The sequence below is a fragment of the Odocoileus virginianus genome, chromosome 17 (assembly GCF_023699985.2).
Source record: "Odocoileus virginianus isolate 20LAN1187 ecotype Illinois chromosome 17, Ovbor_1.2, whole genome shotgun sequence".
NCBI classification, from domain to species: domain Eukaryota; kingdom Metazoa; phylum Chordata; class Mammalia; order Artiodactyla; family Cervidae; genus Odocoileus; species Odocoileus virginianus.
Window position 1 is genome coordinate 12,603,288 of NC_069690.1, and position 20,143 is coordinate 12,623,430.

The 20,143-nt window shown below is 40.3% G+C and overlaps 1 protein-coding gene across 10 annotated transcripts in view; it reads right to left on the minus strand.

Annotated features, from left to right (window-relative positions):
- ACACA (acetyl-CoA carboxylase alpha) overlaps positions 1-20,143 on the minus strand; it is a 281,140-nt gene that overhangs the window by 155,916 nt on the left and 105,081 nt on the right. For all 10 annotated transcript variants that reach the window (XM_070478617.1, XM_070478616.1, XM_070478615.1 and 7 more), the window contains 6 exons: positions 17,273-17,383; positions 11,270-11,479; positions 6,104-6,274; positions 4,582-4,743; positions 4,054-4,217; positions 273-423 (listed from right to left, as the gene is read on the minus strand). In XM_070478617.1, coding sequence (XP_070334718.1) covers positions 273-423; positions 4,054-4,217; positions 4,582-4,743; positions 6,104-6,274; positions 11,270-11,479; positions 17,273-17,383 — 969 coding nt within the window. The remainder of the gene's footprint in view (positions 1-272; positions 424-4,053; positions 4,218-4,581; positions 4,744-6,103; positions 6,275-11,269; positions 11,480-17,272; positions 17,384-20,143) is intronic.

The following is a 20,143-nucleotide window of genomic DNA, read 5'->3' on the forward strand; positions in this document are numbered from 1 at the left end:
ATGAAGAAAGAAAATACTTCAATCGCTGCATGCCTCTCTTCAACTATATCCTTGGAAGTAATACAACAACTCATACAATGAATGCATAACAACGCACAAGAACGCTTACTTACAATGCTAAAATCACACTGACTCCTAGACTTTTCCACACAGACCTAGAACCATTTGTATTAGAATCAAATATATTTTGCCTAAAGGCATGGACTGATCTCATCACAAGCCTATAAAAACCCAATCCCAGAAGCTGCTTGTGTAAGTGGAGAAATACCCACCTGTACTTTTTCTGCTATCAGTCTGTCCAGCCAGCCGGTGTCAATTCTGTTCAACTGAAAGCTTTCAGTCTCCAACAATTTGATCAGGTATTCGACTGTGGTTCGAAAGTCACCCCGGATAGATAGCTCCTTCAAAGCCACCACCATGTTTCTGGGAGAAGGACAGAAGCAGATCTCTTTCAGCAACAAATGTTTTACTGTTTTTCAACTATTTTCAAGAACTATTTCATCCCTTTGGAGTCTTAGGAGGGAGGGGAGAGAAACACACAGTCCCAAGAACAAATGAGGGTGCAGATACACAAGTGCTCATTCCAGACAGAATTTTCAAGAAGTCAGCAAACTTGTGAGTCTGACTAATCCGACCATCTGAGCATCAGCAGATCACAGACACTTCGTTATACAGAACACAGAACAAATTATGTGCAAACCACCCTTTGTTTTCACTGTTTCCATCATTCCATTCATTGATTGATGGTTAACTAGAATTAGGGCATAATTATCCCCTTCTTAAGCCCTTTTTATTTTATCTAAATAAGATTTACATATAATAAAATGTACTTATTTTAAGTACACTGTTCAATGAATTTTTACAAACACTAAGACCTTAACTTAAAGGTTTCCATACAATGAAGGTAACCAGGAAAGAGAAAGTTGGGTTTCAGCCTGACACTGCACGTAAGAGTGTTTCTTTTTTTAAGCTGTGTTTTAGCCAACTATAGAATGACTTGCTCATTACTTTGCTTACTTCCCAATTAAGTGTTAAATAACCACATTTTAACAAGATTTCAACACTGTGAGCTTTTTCCCAGTATATTTCTGCTCTGCATTATCCTGAACAGGGCAGGTCCTTACTTTGACATTTATTATGCATCCCACACTCAAGACACATACTAAGCTCTTAAAGGAGACAGTAATCACTTTAAACATTTATGGCAGAATATCATAAATACCAGAAGAGAGATAAAAGCAAAGCGCCAAGGGGTTCTAGGAAGGGAGAAGTCCCGCCTCCCCTTGGTTTCATAAAGAATGTTAAGATCTGACATAGAAAGCAAACTTATGGTTACCCAAGGGGAACGGGAGTGAGGAGGGGTAAATTAGGGGCATGAGATTAATAGATACAAACTATTACACCTAAAACAGACAAGCAATGTTGATCTATTGCATAGCACAGGGAATTACAGTCAACATCTTATAATCACCTATATGGAAAATGATCTGAAAAAATATATATAAAAAACGGAATCACTTTGCTGTGCACCTGAAGCTAAGACAACACTGTCAATCATCTACTCCTCAGTTAAGGAAAAAAAGAACACGGGATCTGAAATGGAATAAAAGTAAAGCTAAGATTATGACTGTGACAGAAATATTCTTCCAGGTGGCCCAGGAGTTCTCAGCCTAGAACATTACTCTGTTTCCCATCTCCATCCTCCTCTCTATGTCCTATCTTGGCCTGGCTTACTCCTCTACACATTTCAGATATGCATCTAGACGTCCCTTCCTTTTGGGAAACCTTCCCTGACCCATTCTGGATGGATGTAGCTGACTCAGCTCTACACTCCTGTAACACCCTCACGTAATCTCACTATCAGAGACAGCACCTCCTACATTCTGTTCAATAGCTTACTTGCCTCTCTTACCCTGGATCATCAAGTTCCATGATGGCACAGATCCTATGGTGGTCCTCATTATATTGCAAGAAATCATTAAAATATTCAGTAAGTATTTGTTGAATGGAGTAAATGAATGAATGGAGAGAGGGAACAGCAGAAACAAAGGGAAAAAGGAAATAAAGAGGGGTTGTGTCCAGGGAATGTTACAGCTGAAGCAGACAGTTATGAGGACAAGGATGAGGGGCAAGTCCACTCATTCAGCATCGACGGAACACTTACTACATTCAGGGGACACCTCAGCAACAAGACACACACAGTTCTGTTCTCGTGGTATTTAGATTATAGTCCATTGGAAATAATAAGGGAAACATGGGCTGGAACTAGTCTAGAGAAGAGCAGTGAACACCAGGCTGAAGAATATAAGCCTAATGTCATGAAGAAAGAAGAAACAAACTCTGAGCTGAAGAATTAACTCTGGCACAGGGTCAAGAGCATGCTTCGGGACGTCCCTGCTGGTTCAGTGGGTAAGAATCCACCTTGCAATGCAAGGGCCATGGGTTCGATCCCTGGCCCGGGAACTAAGATCCCACATGCTGCAGGGCAACTCAGCCCGTGTGCTCTGGAGCCCACGTGCCCCAATTAGAGAGTCCTGTGCCACAATAAAGACCCCAAGTGCCACAACTAAGACCCAATACAGCCAAATAAATAAATAAAATATTAAAAAAAGAAAGCATGCTTATTGCAGAGACTGTAATTTTCATATGCTCAACGTTAGCCTGGCAGCTTTACACTGCATATAGATGTCCAGAGCAGGCTGGGAAGTAAGGAGCAAGACTTTTGGAGCAAGTCATAAGACGTGTCCCAGAGAGAAGGCTTGGTGGCCTGCCAATCAAGAATGGAAACCTAAATATCAATAGCGGCCACTCTGGGGATGTAAACGAATGAGGCAGGCTGGACGGGGGACTGTGTGAACTAGAGAGTTCGTGTTTCCTCTAAGAGAAGCAGTCACACAAAGCCTCAGTTAACTTTGGCCAAGTGGAATATAAAACCAATGTTACTGTCACCCCATTTTTTTCAAGAGACAGCAGAAATGCATATATTTATTTCAATCTCCCACTTTTTAAACAATACTCTATAAGCCAATCAAAACACATCAGTGGCTGTGACTAGCCAGAAAACCACTGGTGTGCAAGCTCTAGTTTCTTCATAACATTAGGTTTATATTCTAGTTTATTCAAAACATTAGATTTATTTTCTTCACTTTGGCAAAGCAGGATGCAAAAAGCAACTTTATACCGGATGGTTTTTGTGGGAGCACTGCTTTGTAGAGCACAAAATACAGAAAAACTGAGATTTCCCAACTTCTGAAAACATTATTAAAAAGGGTTTACTGATTACATAATCTGGGTGTACAGGTTAAAAGTCAAAGGAATAGTATTAAACCCTTGGTGAAAGTCAATCGACAATTAAAAAAAATAAAACAGGTAAACCAATTTTGGATAGACATTCTAAAATATCTAACCTGTCAAAATCACCTATTAGGGCCCTACTTTTCAGGCAAGCAAAACTTAATATTAAATTAAATATTAAATGTTTACACTCAATAGAATATTAACTAATACCTATAATATACTAGCTATATTGTAAGTTGTGCATATATTTCATAGCACATTGAGGTCCCTCATATAAAGTGATGTGGATAGTTCCCTTAAGCCCTTTTCATGTAACAAGCAGCTTAACTTTATTATTTTAAATGACTATAGGACATTTATAGCTATACCTTTATTTTGATGACAAATAATGGATCTTATCCATGATATAAGATGCCAAGGTCTTAGTCAAAAATCTACTTCTGCCCCAAATAACAATACTATTTCTATAGAAAAATATGACATCTTTAGAGTAATCAATTTTATACGTTGATCAAAAACACATGAAAACAAAAAATTATTTGAAAAGGCTCAGAGTAACAGACTGAAAAACATCTGCCAAACACTGCATAAATTTAATACAACATTAATGCAACTACAATTGAAGATAAATTTCTTCAAGATTATCCACATTAGTGCTTCTATAGCAATACATGATTCCCTTTCCCATGCTCACACTTCACTGAAGACTACCACAAGTTTATTTTTTGAAATGCAACCACATGCTATTATACTCACGAAATTGCTTCCTCTCGGTTTTCTCCCCAGGAAAAGCAGTGACCAAACTGAGAATCAGCAAATTCATGAAGCCCGCCTGCAGCAGCAACACTGAAATAACCCCAAACGTTCTTATTGCTGCGAAAATTCAGCTCTTGAACTGTTCCTGAGCTGGGCTTAAAACCCTGTTAGGGAGTGAAGAATATGAGATGATGTTATATTTACAAGAAAGAGAACGTTCATATACTCACTGGTCGGGTTCTATGTAACCACATAGACACATGAGTGGAGATGGCACAGGAAAACCATTCAGGCTTGTGGGCCAGTGTCCAGCGCTACAGACCCACTGAGGACTCGGCGGTGACACGGGCAGGACTCAATGGCCGGGGCAACAGTGATCACTCACTTGTCTGCTCCCATGAAGCCTCTATAAATTTCCCTCTCCAGGGGAGGTCCCAAGGTACTTTAGATATGCCCTCAGATAGCATCTTAATATTAAAGTTCACAGTGGGGGAAAAAGAAGTGCAAACCTTTTAAGTGCTGTGTTACCTCATCTGGATTTTCACTAGTGATACGAGCAGCAATAACGTGGCCCCTTGGGCAAGGAACGTGAGCCGAATTTTCAAAATCAATGGGAGCATCGCCCCAGGGAGAGACCCCGTACATCATCCGGATATCCTTGATTCTGTACAGGGGGATCCCCATGGCAATCTGAAAGGCAATAAAACACACGTCACTCATCTTCCACAGTTACTTCCCTTAAAACATGGAGGCCATCAGATGACGGAGAAGACTTTCCACTTGAGTAGCCACCACCTAAAACACTTTGTTTTTATTGTCTATATTCTACATCACTGAATAAGCAACTCTAAATTACTTGAAACAAAACACACAGAAGGTGTTAATTACTTCCCACTTTTTAAAGAGTCCCCAAATCCCTAATGCAATAGACATGAGCTTCCCTCTAATTGTCATTTCTCCATCACCAGTATTTGTAAAATGTCTTTCAAAAATATGACATTTTTAATCAGAATGAAAATATCCAAGTGAAGACTCAATGTCAGTGGCTCTCCAAGAAGTTCAGACAGCTAAAAAGTCCTAACTATGTCATAATTACCTCCAAATTATCCCCACAAACCAATGGAAAAGGTAGATTTATATACATAAATCTTCATTTACTGGGTTCCTTACTAGGGACCACTGGGGACCAAAAGGGGTTCCCATTGTGGACAAAGAGTATGTATTTACAAATCAAATCAAGCTTCATCATTAGCTATTACTGCTTCCCACAGCATCTGTTTCCTGGGCAGAATGGAGAAAATAATATTAACAGTGCTACTTTAAACATTATAAAAATAAATGTGTGCTGACACACTCTTGCCAGGAAAAACCTCACCCACCACTCTGAAGTGGAATTACACTAGGAAAAAGGAGCTGCTATTTAGTCACTAAGTCATATCCAACTCTTTTGCGACCCCATGGGCTGTAGCCCATCAGACTCCTCTGCCCCATGGGATTTACCAGGCAAGAATACTGGAGAGGGTTGCCACTTCCTTCTCTAGGGGATCTTCCCAAACCAGAGATCAAACCCACCTCTCCTGCATTGGCAGGTGGATTCTTTACCACTAAGCCACTGGGGAAGCTCAAAAAAATGACCTGATGGACTGTAGCCCTCCAGGCTCCTCTGCCCCACAGGATTTTCCAGGCACGAATACTGGAATGGGCTGCCGTTTCCTTCTCCAGGGAAGAAAAAGGAGTGGAGGACAATTAAAAAGTAAGGCTTCCCAGAATTAAAACACCTGAGTACAGCATATTATTTGTAAAGAGTCTTGCAAAAATATGACATTTTATATCAGATGTGTCGGGCTAAAAAGTAATACTCCAGAACTGATCCATATCAGGAAAACCCATCCACACATCCCAAGCCATCCAGTGCAAGAGAGGAGCATCACACCAGACTTGGACAGGAGGCACTTTTCTCTTCACACAGGCTGGCTGAGCCAGTTTGGCGGGCACCTCTCATGCCAAACGTCTCCAGGCAGCCCTCGGAGCCGAGCGCAGGGTGACTCACCTGGAGCTGCGCGGCAGGGAGGTTGACATCGGCCACCATCTCCGTACAGGGGTGCTCCACCTGTAGCCGAGGGTTCAGTTCCAGAAAGTAGAAGCTGCCATCCTGGCTGTAGAGGTACTCCACGGTCCCCGCGCTCACATAGCCAACCATCCTGGCGAGTTTCACGGCGCACTCCAAGGAGAAAGAGAAGCCATCTAAGCGCCTCACGGCCCAGCAGACGGCCCACTGCTCATCTGAAGCTCCTCCCTCTCAAAGAGCCACCAGCGGCTTGTGGCCACATGAGAATTAATTTCACCCTCTTTGATTATTACACAAGATTCCTACACGTGGATGACAAACTCAATTCAAAGCTGAGTGAAAACAGTGTTTTCCACTTGGGGTCACAGGTAATCCCACCTTATGCAGGCGAAATAAAGCACCATGGCAGAGCCTTCATTGTACCCTCTGTCCAGTATTTCCAGTATTCTTCCTAGAAACATGGGTGTCCAGATAGAGCCTAGATTTTCCACTCTGACAGCAAGTGACTAAGGTTTAACAAATGCAATGTCAGAATGGGTGAGTAAAGGGTAATCCCTGATTCATGTTTTGAAAAGGAATTGCTTACCCTCTATTCTCAGCTCTTTCCTTTCTACGGACTGGAATGTGGTCATGACAGTGCAAGCCTATTTCATCATGCAGGTGAGAACATACTAAGAGTACAAAACCAAAGAGAAAGAACCTGAATCCCAAAATGGTCTCATGGAGCAGAATGGTCCTAATCACCTCAGGTTATGAATGAAAAGGAAGAATAAATTTCTAACCTATTGTGCGGTTGTGTTTTTTAGATTTCGTTACTACAATAGCTTAATCTGTACCCTAATCAATACAGAAACTATTAAATTCAGGAAGGATGTTGTTGTTGAAAAAAACTAAAGTATGTGATACTGAGTTAAAAATAGGGTAGTAGTTCTCAAGGAAACAGATACTGCAAAATGAAAAACTGGTGGGCTCCTTGTGAGGCATAAGAAAACATTTGGAGGGACTTCCCTGGCAGTACAGTGGTTAAGACTCCACATGTCCACTGCAGAGGGCATGAGTCTGATCCCTGGTTGGGGAACTAAGATACTGCAAGCCACACAGTGAGGCAAACACACACACGTTTGGTAAACTGTCTCCTAAAATAACTTGGAATGCAAACAAAATACCAACTAAGCCCTAGGAAAACTGGCTAGAAAAAGTCAGAATGTGAAAAAACCAAAAGGCTTTGTACCCCTAAACCAAAGATGAGAATTTTGCCTTGAAGCAACACACTGTCAAAGATGAGATCAAGGGCGGTTGCTGTAGTTTCAGCTGGCCTCAAGGTAGTCTTACTGAATGGAGGAGAGAAAAAGAGCTGAATACAGAAGGCAGTAAATAAAGAGGAAAAATTATGTCCAGAGAAACCTTGGGTATGATTATTCCTACCTGAAGCTGACTAGAAGCAAAGAGTCCAGAAACTTACTCAGTTGTGAAGGAATCATATTGCTAAACATACCAGTAACTTGGCTTTCCAAACCCATGACTGATAATCTCAGTAATCTTTGTGGCCCGAATCCTGCACTAATAGGAATTGAGCTGGGAAAGTTCTGCTAAAGAAGGCATGATCACCAAAGCTCAACCACAGAGAGAGGTGAACAAGGAAGAACATCCTAGAGAACAAGGCCTTAAAGATGGGCAGAGAAGTTACTTTCAGAGAGCAGAACCAAGGGCAGTCAGAGGGCTCGCTGAGGAATTACTCCACCGCATGACAGGAAATGACCACAATCCCTACCTACAAGAACGTGGTAACTGCTGTGGACTAGTGATTATTGTCTGTTTTTCATTCTTTTTTTCCTAAATGGGAGTCATCCTGTTCCTACTCCGAACTATATATGGCAAAAGGAGGTGTCACAAGGTAATTTGCGATTACTGGTCCATAAAAAGCTACATGCAGATATAACAGTGGACTGCACACCATCCAGAGAGCCTGGACTTTGGGTTGAACACAGTTAACTGGATGGGACCTTGGGCTATCTTCTACGGGGAAAGGCTAAGTAAGTTCCAAGAGTAAGAAAAAGGGTGTGAAACGATAATGGGTAGCCAGAGGAGTAGACTGAGACACAGAGGTAAACGCCCTCCAGTAACTTTTCTTTGCATCATCCATTTAGCAATAGAATCTTCTGAATTTCAGCTGAGCAAAAGGCTGCTCAACTAGTAATTACAACCCCTAACATCCAACGCAGCTAGGTGTCATTGTGTAACTGAATTTTATCTGGTGAAAAGTGAGCAGAAGTAAGATGTGTGACTTCTAGATCTTATTTTTTAAATTAGTTTATTTATCTTAATTGGAGGATAGTTACTTTACAACACTGTGATGGTTTTTGCCATACATCAGCATGAATTGGCCACAGGTATACAAGCTTGCCTTCCAAGTCCTCTCTTCCCCCTGCCAACATGCTACAATGTGAACACGTTCTTATAGGCCAGCTCTAATAATGAAGATGATGACACCTTAAAACAAGGGTTGGCAAACTTTCAGTAAAAGCCAGATAATAATTATGTTCAGCCTTGTGGGCCATATAGTCTCTGTCACAACGACTCAATTTTGTCACTGCAGAGATAAAGCAGCCATAGATAATAGATAAATAAATTAGCAAGCTGTATTACAATAAAATTTTCTCGACAAAACAGGTGACAGGCTGGATTTGGCTTGCTAGCTATAGTTTGCTGTTCTCTGCTAGGAAATGGCCTTCCCTGGTGGCTTAGTCAGTAAAGAATATGCCTACAATGCAGGAGACCCGGGTTTGATACCTGGGTTAGGAAGATACCCGGGAGAAGGAAATTGCAACACACTCCAGTATTCTTGTCTGGGAAATACCCTGGTCAGAGAAGCCTAGCGGGCTACAGTCCATGGGGTTGCAAGAGTTGGACACGATTGAGTGAATAAACCACCAAATGGCAAAGCAATAAACTAGGGCCCCGGGGACCAGCTCACCTCTGAACTATGATGAAAGAGAGAAACAGAATTTACACTGACTTAAAAAGGCAGAGGAACCAGAGATCAAGTTGCCAACATGTGCTGGATCATCAAAAAAGCAAGAGAGTTCCAGAAAAACATATATTTCTGCTTTATTGACTATGCCAAAGACTTCGACTGTTTGAATCACAACAAACTGTGAAAAATTCTTAAAGAGATGGGAATACAAGACCACCTGACCTGCCTCTTGAGAAACCTGTATGCAGGTCAGGAAGCAACAGTTAGAACTGGACATGGAAGAACAGACTGGTTCCAAACAGGAAAAGGAGTACGTCAAGGCTGTATATTAGCACCCTGCTTATTTAACTTATATGCAGAGTACATCATGAGAAACACTGGGCTGGAAGAAGCACAAGCTGGAATCAAGATTACCGGGAAAAATATCAATAACCTCAGATACACAGATGACACCACCCTTATGGCAGAAAGCGAAGACGAACTAAAGAGCCTCTTGACGAAAGTGAAAGAGGAGAGAGACAAAGCTGGCTTAAAGGTCAACATTCAGAAGACTAAGATCATGAAATCTGGTCCCATCACTTCATGGCAAATAGATGGGAAACAGTGGAAACAGTGGCTGACTTCATTTTTCTGGGCTCCAAAATCACTGCAGATGGTGATTGCAGCCATGAAATTAAAAGATGCTTACTCCTTGGAAGGAAAGTTATGACCAACCTATACAGCATATTAAAAAGTAGAGACATTACTTTGACAACAAAGATACATCTAGTCAAGGCTATGGTTTTTCCAGCAGTCATGTATGGATGTGAGAATTGGACTATAAAGAAAGCTTAACGTCAAAGAATTGATGCTTTTGAACTGTGGTGTTGAAGAAGTCCCTTGGACTGCAAGGAGATCCAACCAGTCAATCCTAAAGGAGATCAGTCCTGGGTGTTCACTGGTAGGACTGATGTTGAAGCTGAAACTCCAATACTTTGGCCACCTGATGTGAAGAGCTGACTCATTTGAAAAGACCCTGATACTGGGAAAGACTGAAGGCAGGAGGAGAAGGGGATGACAGAGGATGAGATGGTTGGATCGTATCACCGACTCAATGGACATGAGTTTGGGTAAACTTCAGGAGTTGGTGATGGACAGGGAAGCCTGGCGGGCTGTGGTTCATGGGGTCACAAAGAGTCGGAGACAAGTGAGCTGAACTGAAGTGTATTTTGTAGTTTTTATAGTTATTTTTTATCTTTGGCCGCATTGAATGGCTTGCAGGATCTCTATTTGCCAACCAGGGATTGAACCTGGCCACGGCAGTGAAAGCCCAGGACGCTAACTACTAAGCCACCAGGGAACTCCCTAAGCCATTGTATTTTGGAGGTCACTTTACTACAGTAGTTAAAGAATAATCTCAATACACACATAAACACACACACGTAGAGATGAAATGTAAAAGCACAGACAACCATATATTTAGCTTCTTGGGAATCCAGAAGAAAAAAAAAAAAAAGGAAAACATATCTCCAATAAGAAGAAGATTAAGTTCCAAAAAAGACCATGTTCAGATTTCTAAACTACAGCTAATTCCAAGGGGCCCTATAAAACTGCTGAGAGATTCTTTTTTTCATGTAATAAAACAGAATATGTAAACTTGAAAGCTACTTAGAGGACCTTTTAAGAGATAACAGACTTGAATAAATCCATCTGAAGATGGAGGGATAATCAATTTAGAAAATGGAACTACCAGCTTAACAACCAGCTTATCATGCGCTTGTTAAAGAACCAAAGAATAAGACTAAAAATTCCAAAATATTTCTTTATCCCTTCTCAAATTGTACACTGAAATTTTTTGTCAAAAGCATTAACTAATTTAGAGTTTGCAGTGTTCACTGGCATCTCTACTAGAGGGAGAAAAGCAGAATTTTTATTTTTCCTCTAGGTAAAGGATACTTTTTACAGTGTATTTTTAATTGGATGATAATTTCTTTCCAATATTGTGTTGATTTCTGTCATACATCAACATGAATCGGCCATAGATATACCTATGTCCTCTCCCTCTTGAAGGATACAATCTTATCAATTATCCAGAATAATTTCCTGATATTCCACTATTCTCAGATGGGCATATGAATTAAATGAGTGTTAGTTCTGTGCAAGAAAACAAAACTTGGAGCTTTTCACACACATACCTGCTCCATATGTTCAAATACTGCTGGAGTAGCAATAGCAGCAGGAGCTTCTTCAATAATCTTCTGATGCCTGCGCTGCACAGAGCAATCACGACCAAACAGAGAGATGGCGTTGCCATACTGATCCGCTAAGATCTGCACCTCCAGATGACGAGACTGTTTGGCTAGTCTCATCACAAAGATAGGAGATCCAGGAACTTCAGCTTGAACCTATATTAGACAATAAAATAGAACAAATTCTTAATAGGTAAGTACTTTTCTATTTTGATAAGCTGCTTCCACTTCAACAGGCAAATAAACGCCTGGGAGTGTCAGGGACCCTGTTAGAAATACAAAAAAACAAAACAAAACAAAACAAAACAAAATATATATATAGTTCCTACTCTCATCTAATCTTAAGATACTATATTCTCAATTACATAACTCTTAACTGATGGATACATAAACACATGTTACAAGGGCAAAGGACAAAATATCATGAAAACATGCACACAAATTCCACAAAAGGGCAAAGTATTACCATGAATTCCAAACAGCCAAATGTACAACTTGCTCCAGATGAAAAACTTTCCTGGTTCACATTACATCATATACAGTACTGTTGTAGTCAAAGAACTTTCATCTTCTGTTTTGAAGCGTATTGCCACTAGATACAGAATTCTATACTTGCAATTATTTTCTTTTAGCACTTTAAAGATACCCCAATGTTTTCTGATTTCTACTGAGATGAGAGCTAACAATCTTACTGTCACTCCTTTGAAAGTAACCTGTTTTTTGCAGCTGGTTTAAGATTTTCTTTTTCTCTCTCTTTTTAGGGGAGTGAGGTGGCAGATTTACTCTGATAAGCCTAGATGTGGTTTTCTCTGTACTTATCCTTGCAGGGCTCATCGTGGTTTTTGAGTCTGTGATTGGTATCTTTTCAGGAAATTCTGAGCCATTAGTTCACTAGTTCAGAAATATTCTTAGCCATTGTCTCTTCCCCAGTGGCTCAGCAGGTAAAGAATCCACCTGCAATGCCAAAGACATGGGTTTGATCCCTCTATTGGGAAGAGCCCCTGGAGGAGGAAATAGCAACCCATTCCAGTGCTCTTGCCTGAAAAATCCCATGGCCGGAGAAGCACGGTAGGCTACAGCCCAAAGGGTCAACAAAGAGTCAGACATGACTAAGGACAATCATGATGCTTCCAATACTGCTTCCGCTCCGTGATTTCTTCAAACACTGCCTCTGCTCTGTTTGCTCTCTCTCCTCCCCTGAGACTCCAGGTATGTAATGCTAGATGATTTCACTGTCTTTCATGTGCCAAATCTCTTATGCTCTGTTCTGTTACATAACAAGTCACCTCAAAACTCAGTAGCTTGCTTAGGACACCAACCATTTTCTTTGCTTTTGATGCTGTGCTCATCCAGGCAGGTCTGGTCGTGCCTGTGGCCACTCAATCTGCATATCATCATCTGGTGACTTGAGTAGGGCTGAATGGTCTCATTCAAATGCCTGATGGTTTGTGTCAGCTGTTGGCTGGTGGGTCTATGGAGCCTCAACTGGAACAGCTCATTTCTATTGCATGTGACCTCTCACCCTCCAGTAGGCTAAACCAGGACTTCTTCAATGCAGCGCTCTAAGAAGTTGGTGAAGACAGAAACTGCAAGGCTTCACAAGCACTAGCCTCCAGAACTTACACAATACCACTTTGGCCACATTCTAATGGTCTAAGCAAGCCACAAGGCCAGCTAAGATTCAGTTCAGTTCAGTTCAGTTACTCAGTTGTGACCAACTCTTTTTGTGACCCCACGACTGCAGCACGCCAGGCTTCCCTGTCCACCACCAACTCCCGGAGCTCAAACTCATGTCCATTGAGTCGGTGATACCATCCAACCATCTCATCCTCTGTCATCCCCTTCTCCTCCTGCCTTCAATCCTTCCCAGCATTAGGGTCTTCTCAAATGAGTCAGTTCTTCACATCAGGTGGCCAAAGTATTGGAGTTTCAGCTTCAGCATCAGTCCTTCCAATGAATACTCAGGACTGATCTCCTTTAGGATTGACTGGTTGGATCTCCTTGCAGTTCAAGGGACTCTCCAACACCACAGTTCAAAAGCATCAATTATTCAGCGCTCAGCTTTCTTTATATTCCAACTCTCACATCCATACATGACTACTGGAAAAACCATAGCTTTGACTAGACAAACCTTTGTTGGCAAAGTCATATCTCTGCTTTTGGGGTGGGAAAAGAGATGCCATCTCTTAATGGGAGAAAAGCCAAAGTCACACTGCCAAGGGATATACATACAAGGATAGGAAGAGGTATCGCAGCCATCTCTGCAAACAAGCTACTATGGTCTGCCTTCTGGCCACAGTAATTCACATAACTCCCACATGCAAAAGAGACTCACCCCCTCCCAAGACCCCCAAAGTCATCCAATCATGGCATCAGGCCCGAGGTCCATTTTCCATGAGTCATGAGTCATGTCCACAAGCAAAAGAGACTCCTTGGGTGCAGCTCCTCCTATTTTTGCAAAGATCTGGGAACTAAAAAGACAAATTATCTTTTCCCAACACTTCCAACATTTAATGATGAGATGGGGATAAGAAAATACTCCAGTTCAAAGAAGAAACAATAGGAGGTACATTAACAGTCACTGGTCCACAATAGTTCTGAAGTCCAGATGGGTAGATGTTGTCAGGTTTCCTTACTCCACAAGCATGGAATTTGTTTTGCTTTTCTCTGTGGTCCAATTCTGATCCCTGGGAGTGGTTTTCTAAACCATGGCTCTCCTCTGTTCTTAGCAGCCCTCCTGGGTCCTGAAAAATCTCCCTTACTACAAGAAACGACTAATGCTTACAGCTGAACAACTTTCCCAGTCTGCTTCCTATTCATAGAAAATTGAAAGTTCTGAGGCCTCTTTAAGGTTTGAACTGTCTCTGTCCCTTGCAGTCCCTTTGGTACATTCATCAATATAAGTATCTTGAAAAATTTATGAGTTTCCTATGAATCATATTGAAAATTCACTTCTTGCCCCAAAACATATCCATAGCTTTTCTGCACAGATGTCTCTATACCTCGGGCATGTCAGGCTGCCCGTGGGACAACATCTTTAAAATTCTTAGAAGCCCTTTTTTTTCTAGCTCTTAAATTATTTCTGAGGTCTTAAAGGATCTCCCAGGCACTCTGGATTTGGCCTCTACTCTGAAGTTATTTTTTACTTTGAAATTTTTTTGCCAGTCAGAGAGATTGGTAATGAAAAACAGTTCTATTTTTAAACTCAACAGGTTTGGAACACCTTTTTGAGTTCACCTCTTTTTTATAGTTAAAATGAAATCATAAGCATCAAACAGATACTTTTAACACGTTATCTAAAAAGATCTCTTTAAGTAGATCTACAAGCTCAATACAGTCTCTACTTTCCAGTACAGTCTCAGGTAACAGTTTCATCATTACAGAACATGGGTGACCTTTCCCCTCATTTCTGTTCCATCCTGCACTAAAAGTTTGTTTATCATTCTTCTAGGCTTCATTACCAAGCTCCTTACCATCTTTTCCAGCCTTCACGTATGAGCCAGTCTCAAAGCAAATGCCACATAATTTACTTTTTTTGCCAGGGCAGCATTAGACCATCAGGTTTCAGTTTCTAGGTCGGCTATCCATTGATGCCTACCAAACCACCAAAATTTCAGTGACTTAGGGCACTAACCATTTTGCTTGCTTACAGCAATTTGAGCTGGGCTCAGTTGGGCAGTTCCTCTGCTGATCTTGACTTGGAGCCACTCAGGGAGTTAGCCACCTAGCAACTTAACTAGGCTTGGATGGTTTAATATGAACTCATGTACATGTCTCCAAGGTGTAGATCAAACTGTCAGGTCTAGGAAGCCTCAGATGAGACAATTCATCTCTGCTTTCTGTGGCCTCTCTTTTTCCAGAAGCCTAGACTATGCTCTTCACAAGGCGAGCCTGGAGGCTCATTCCAAAAGGCCAAGGGCAGAAACCAGAAACCACTTGCAGCTTTGGTTTTGAAACTAGTCACTATTTCTACTGTATTCTATTGGTCAACACAAGTCACAAAGTCAACCAAAATTCAAAGGGTGGAAGGAATAAAAGTCACTATTTCTTTACGGGAAGAAGGCGAAATCTTACTACAAAGGAAGTGTATATAGGGATGAGAAGAGTTATCATGGTCATCTTTGCAAATAATCTCTCACAAGCTCTTATCTGTATTTTTCATCCTTTTTGTCTCTTCATGCTTCAGTCTGAGCTTTCTTCTGACTTGTCTTCCAGTTACTAATTCTTTCTTCAATTGCATCTAAGATGTCATTAAACCCCTCTATTGACTTAATTTTCAGTTCAGTTCAGTTGCTCAGTCCTGTCCAACTCTTTGCGACCCCACGGACTGTAGCACACCAGGCTTCCCTGTCCATCACCAACTCCCGGAGCTTACTCAAACTCATGTCTGTTAAGCCGGTGATGCCATCCAACCATCTCATCTTCTGTCACCCCCATCTCCTCCTGTCCTCAATCTTTCCTAGCATCAGGGTCTTTTCTAATGAGTCAGTTCTTTGCATAGGTGGCCAAAGTATTGGAGTTTCAGCATCAATCCTTCCAAGAATACTCAGGACTGATTTCCTTTACAATTGACTGGTTTGATCTTCTTGCTGTCCAAGGGATTCTAAAGAGTCTTCTCCAACACCACAGTTCAAAAGCATCAATTCTTCGGCACTCAGCTTTCTTTATGGTCTCAAATCTCACATCCATACATGACTACTGGAAAAAACATAGCTTTGACCAGACAGACCTTTGTTGGTAAAGTAATGTCTCTGCTTTTTAATATGCTGTCTAGGTTGGTCATAGCTTTTCTTCCAAGGAGCAAGCGTCTTTTAATTTCATGGCTGCAATCACCATCTGCAGTGATTTTGGAGCCCCCAAAAATAAAGTCTGTCACTGTTTCCACTGTTTCCCCATCTATTTGCCATAAAGTGATGGGACCAGATGCCATGATCTTAGTTTTTTGAATGTGGAGTTTTAAGCCAGCTTTTTCACTCACTCTTTCACCTTCAAGAGGCTCTTTATACCTTTCACTTTTTGCAATAAGGGTGGTGTTATCTGCATATCTGAGGTTGATATTTCTCCCTGAAATCTTGATTCCAGCTTGTGCATCATCCAGCCCAGCATTTCACAAGATGTACTCTGCATATAAGTTAAATAAGCAAGCTGACAATATATAGCCTTGATGTATTCCTTTCCCAATTTGGAAGCAGTCCGTTGTTCCATGTCTGGTTCTAACTGTTGCTTCTTGACCTGCATACAGATTCTGAGGAGGCAGGTGAGGTGGCCTGGTATTCCCATCTCTTGAAGAATTTTCCAGTTTGTTGTGATCCACACAGTCAAAAGCTTTGGTATAGTCAATGAAGCAGAAGTAGATGTTTTCTGGAACTCTCTTGCTTTTTCTATGATCCAGTGGATGTTGGCAATTTGACTTCTGGTTCCTCTGCCTTTTCTAAATCCAGCTTGAACATCTGGAAGTTCTTAGTTTATGTACTGTTGAAATCTAGCTTGGAGAATTTTCAGCATTACTTAATTTCAGAGAGCCTGAGTGAGGACAAGCCAAGAGCATCCAGATCAGGAATTAACCATCCCACATACTTTATCTAAAATGTCAGCACAAGCGGGGCACAAAAACATAGGAAGGTACCGAGTCTTCCTTGTTACTCGGAAGGCCTATGAGCCACACAAATCATATAGGGAAGAGCTATCTGAGAAACTGAGCAGTTTTATATAAGAGAGAATAATTACTGCTTGAATTAGCTAAATGAATAAAACCTTAGATTGAATTGGACATTTCACTGATATTTTTTCCCCCTGCTACTAAGTAGGGAGAGGCTAAAGGGAATGATTCGATTAGTTACAGACAAAAAGTTTAAATATTTTCTAGACACCCAAATTATAGTGTGAATTAAATCACATATCTCTGATACATATATTAGTTCAAATAAAGAATGACAACTTGTACTCCACCTGTCTGAAGAGGTTAGGGAAATCATCTGCATTGTTGACTTTTCTGATTCCCTTCCCTCCTCCTCCTTCTGAGGCCTTGATCATTACTGGATATCCAACTTCCTCTGCTGCCTTCAAGAAGAAAGAGAAAAACTGAAGTGAGAATGATATTAGTAGAGAAGGAGAAAACTGGCATTTTTCTCCCTTTAAAAAAATGCTGTCATCTGGTAGGTCTATTAATATATACAGTAAAATAGAAAGATCCTGAAGAAATGGTATTAGATGAGAAAAAAAGTGCCAGAATAGTATTTGTAGTACTGGGTTGATCCAAAAGAAACTGTGTTTGTTTTTTTTAAAAAAATACTTTTTCATTTATTCAGCAGCGATGGGTCTCAGATGTGGCCCATGGGGTCTGTCACTGTGGCCCACGGACTCTCTGGCTGTGGGGTGTGGGGTCAGCTGCTCTGTGGCACGCGGGCCCTTAGTTCCCTGACCAGGGATCAAAACGAAGTCCCCTGCATTGCAAGGCAGATTCTTAACCACTGGACCGCCAGAAAAGTTCCAAAAGAAACTGCATTTTTTGGTAGGTAAAAAATGGTTCTATATTGGCAATTTTGTATGGTTCAATCTAAAATAATCCCATATAGGTCAAAAACAAAGTAAAACTATATACATATATATGTGTGTATATATGTATATATATATATAATTATGCATACACTTGTGTAAGTACAAAAAACAAGTCTAGACTATCCACCACTGGTGATTTATACAGGCAAGATGAGCAGATATAAACTTTCACTTTTTACTGTATATATTACTGTATTGTTAGAATTTCTTATAATATGCAAGAATTTGTGCATTACCCATAATTTTTCTTTTATTTCTTAAAAATTTACCAAAGTGTACATTTTCTTTGTTCCATAACTTTTATTTTTAAAAAAGACAAAAAAACCACAGGCAGTTCACTTAATATAAGCTGACCACCTCAGCACAGCTTCTGATCTTCTGACAACATAGAAGACTCAACAAATCAGGATTCTCACATATCGAGAAATTTTTTCTCACTCGACTTTTTATAAAAGATAAAAAAATAAGATACCAAAACATTAATAGTCAGAAAACTAATTTTAAACAAATGCTCTAAATGTGCTTGTCATATTTACAGTATTTTATAGGATGATGATCCCAAAACTTTTTGAATATTTAATTATATACCCATTAAGTAAGGAGCCAATTAAGTCAAGATATACCTATTTATTAAACTGCTATGCTATTATTAAAAGGTCTGAGGTAGCCTTTACATGTAATAATATGGAAGATATCCATATTGTAGCTAAGGCAAAAAGCAGATTGGGGAAAAATTAACCATAAGTTAAAATAACTGAGTCATTCCTTTGTTGAAACATTCCAGTCTTTTACAGTTTACATTATAAAAACATCTAAAAAATGTGTCACCAGAAAAAGACCATTTCAAATTTTAATTTTTGTCAGTAGTTTTAGGCATGAAAATCCTTCAGTCATAGTCCCATTTCTTCTAAATTCTCTTAACTTCTATGCTTACAAGCAAAATCAGCATGAACTCAGTTACTGGGTGATAAATGATTGAAGAAGCAGGCACAAATGTGGGAAAGACTGAAAAACAGGATGGCCCACATGATATAAGAACAAGGCAGGCCTTTAAAATACATACCTAAGTTCTAGACACAGGTCATCCATTTAAAGTATCTTAGAAAAATTTTACTGCCATGAGGAAAATTCTTATATATAGGAAGAAGAAATCTTGGATTATAAAAATAATACATACAGTAAGACCATACTTTTATAATTATCATAATAGTTATAGTTATGGGAACCTATTAATAAAGACTGTCATTAAATGAATCTATGAACCAAAAAAGACTGGCAAAAATTTTATGTTTATAATCATAACCAGGAAAAAAAGGAATTTTAACTGATAAGCAATATAGTTAATACCCTACAAAGGGTTTCTACTCTTTTGGAAATTATAGCAAACAGAATATACAGCAGCAATTCAATTAGAAATATTACTTCTTCCTTTTAAGGAGGTTACAGGAGGTTTGAAATGCAAGCAACAGAGCAAAATCAGTTGAACATTCAGTGTTCCTCTTGAATTTATTACAGATGAGTCAAACATGAGGAGTGTGCTTTTCTAAAATATAGCTCTTTGATCATCTCCCTGGTGGCATAACTGACTCTTCCAACTAGTTAAAAAGTGAAAGGAGAAATAACTGGAGGGGACTGTGAAGAAAAGAAAAAATAATGTTGAAGAAAAGATCTTTTTGCTTCGGTGCATGTTTCTACATGGACAGACAATAATTAGAAGAACAGTTTCAGCCTCTATCAGCTCCCTCCCTCACTCCTCTCCAAAGGAAAAAGAATGAACTCTGATCTGTCAGTTCAGAAGGAGAAGCTGAGCGTATATAGCTCAGCCTTTTTCCCTTTGAGATCAGCCCACTACACAGAACACATGTTCTTTCTCAGCTCTCAGTCATACAATAAACCCAATGGCAAAAGCCGTCTCTGTGATTACTCACACTGCCAGTAACCAGTGAGCGAGCCTGCTTAACTGACGTTCACTTTACGAATCTGACTGTTGCTGCACAGCTAAGAGATATTCATCACCATCTCTGTTCGTATTAAAGCTGACATTTTGATCTGTCTGCCAGGGCTCTTGGTTCTGAACTCAAGCGGGGCAAAAAGTGGTTTGCCCCTAATTCCACCACCCCCCTAAATACACACACACACACACAAACACAGAGGTGGTGGAGAAAGAATCAGGACCTCCTTAAAGCTATGATTTAACCACCTAAGAAGTGTTCTGTCCAGGTGAGTGGCTTGCTTCAAAGCAAATTTAAATTGTTTTTGTGA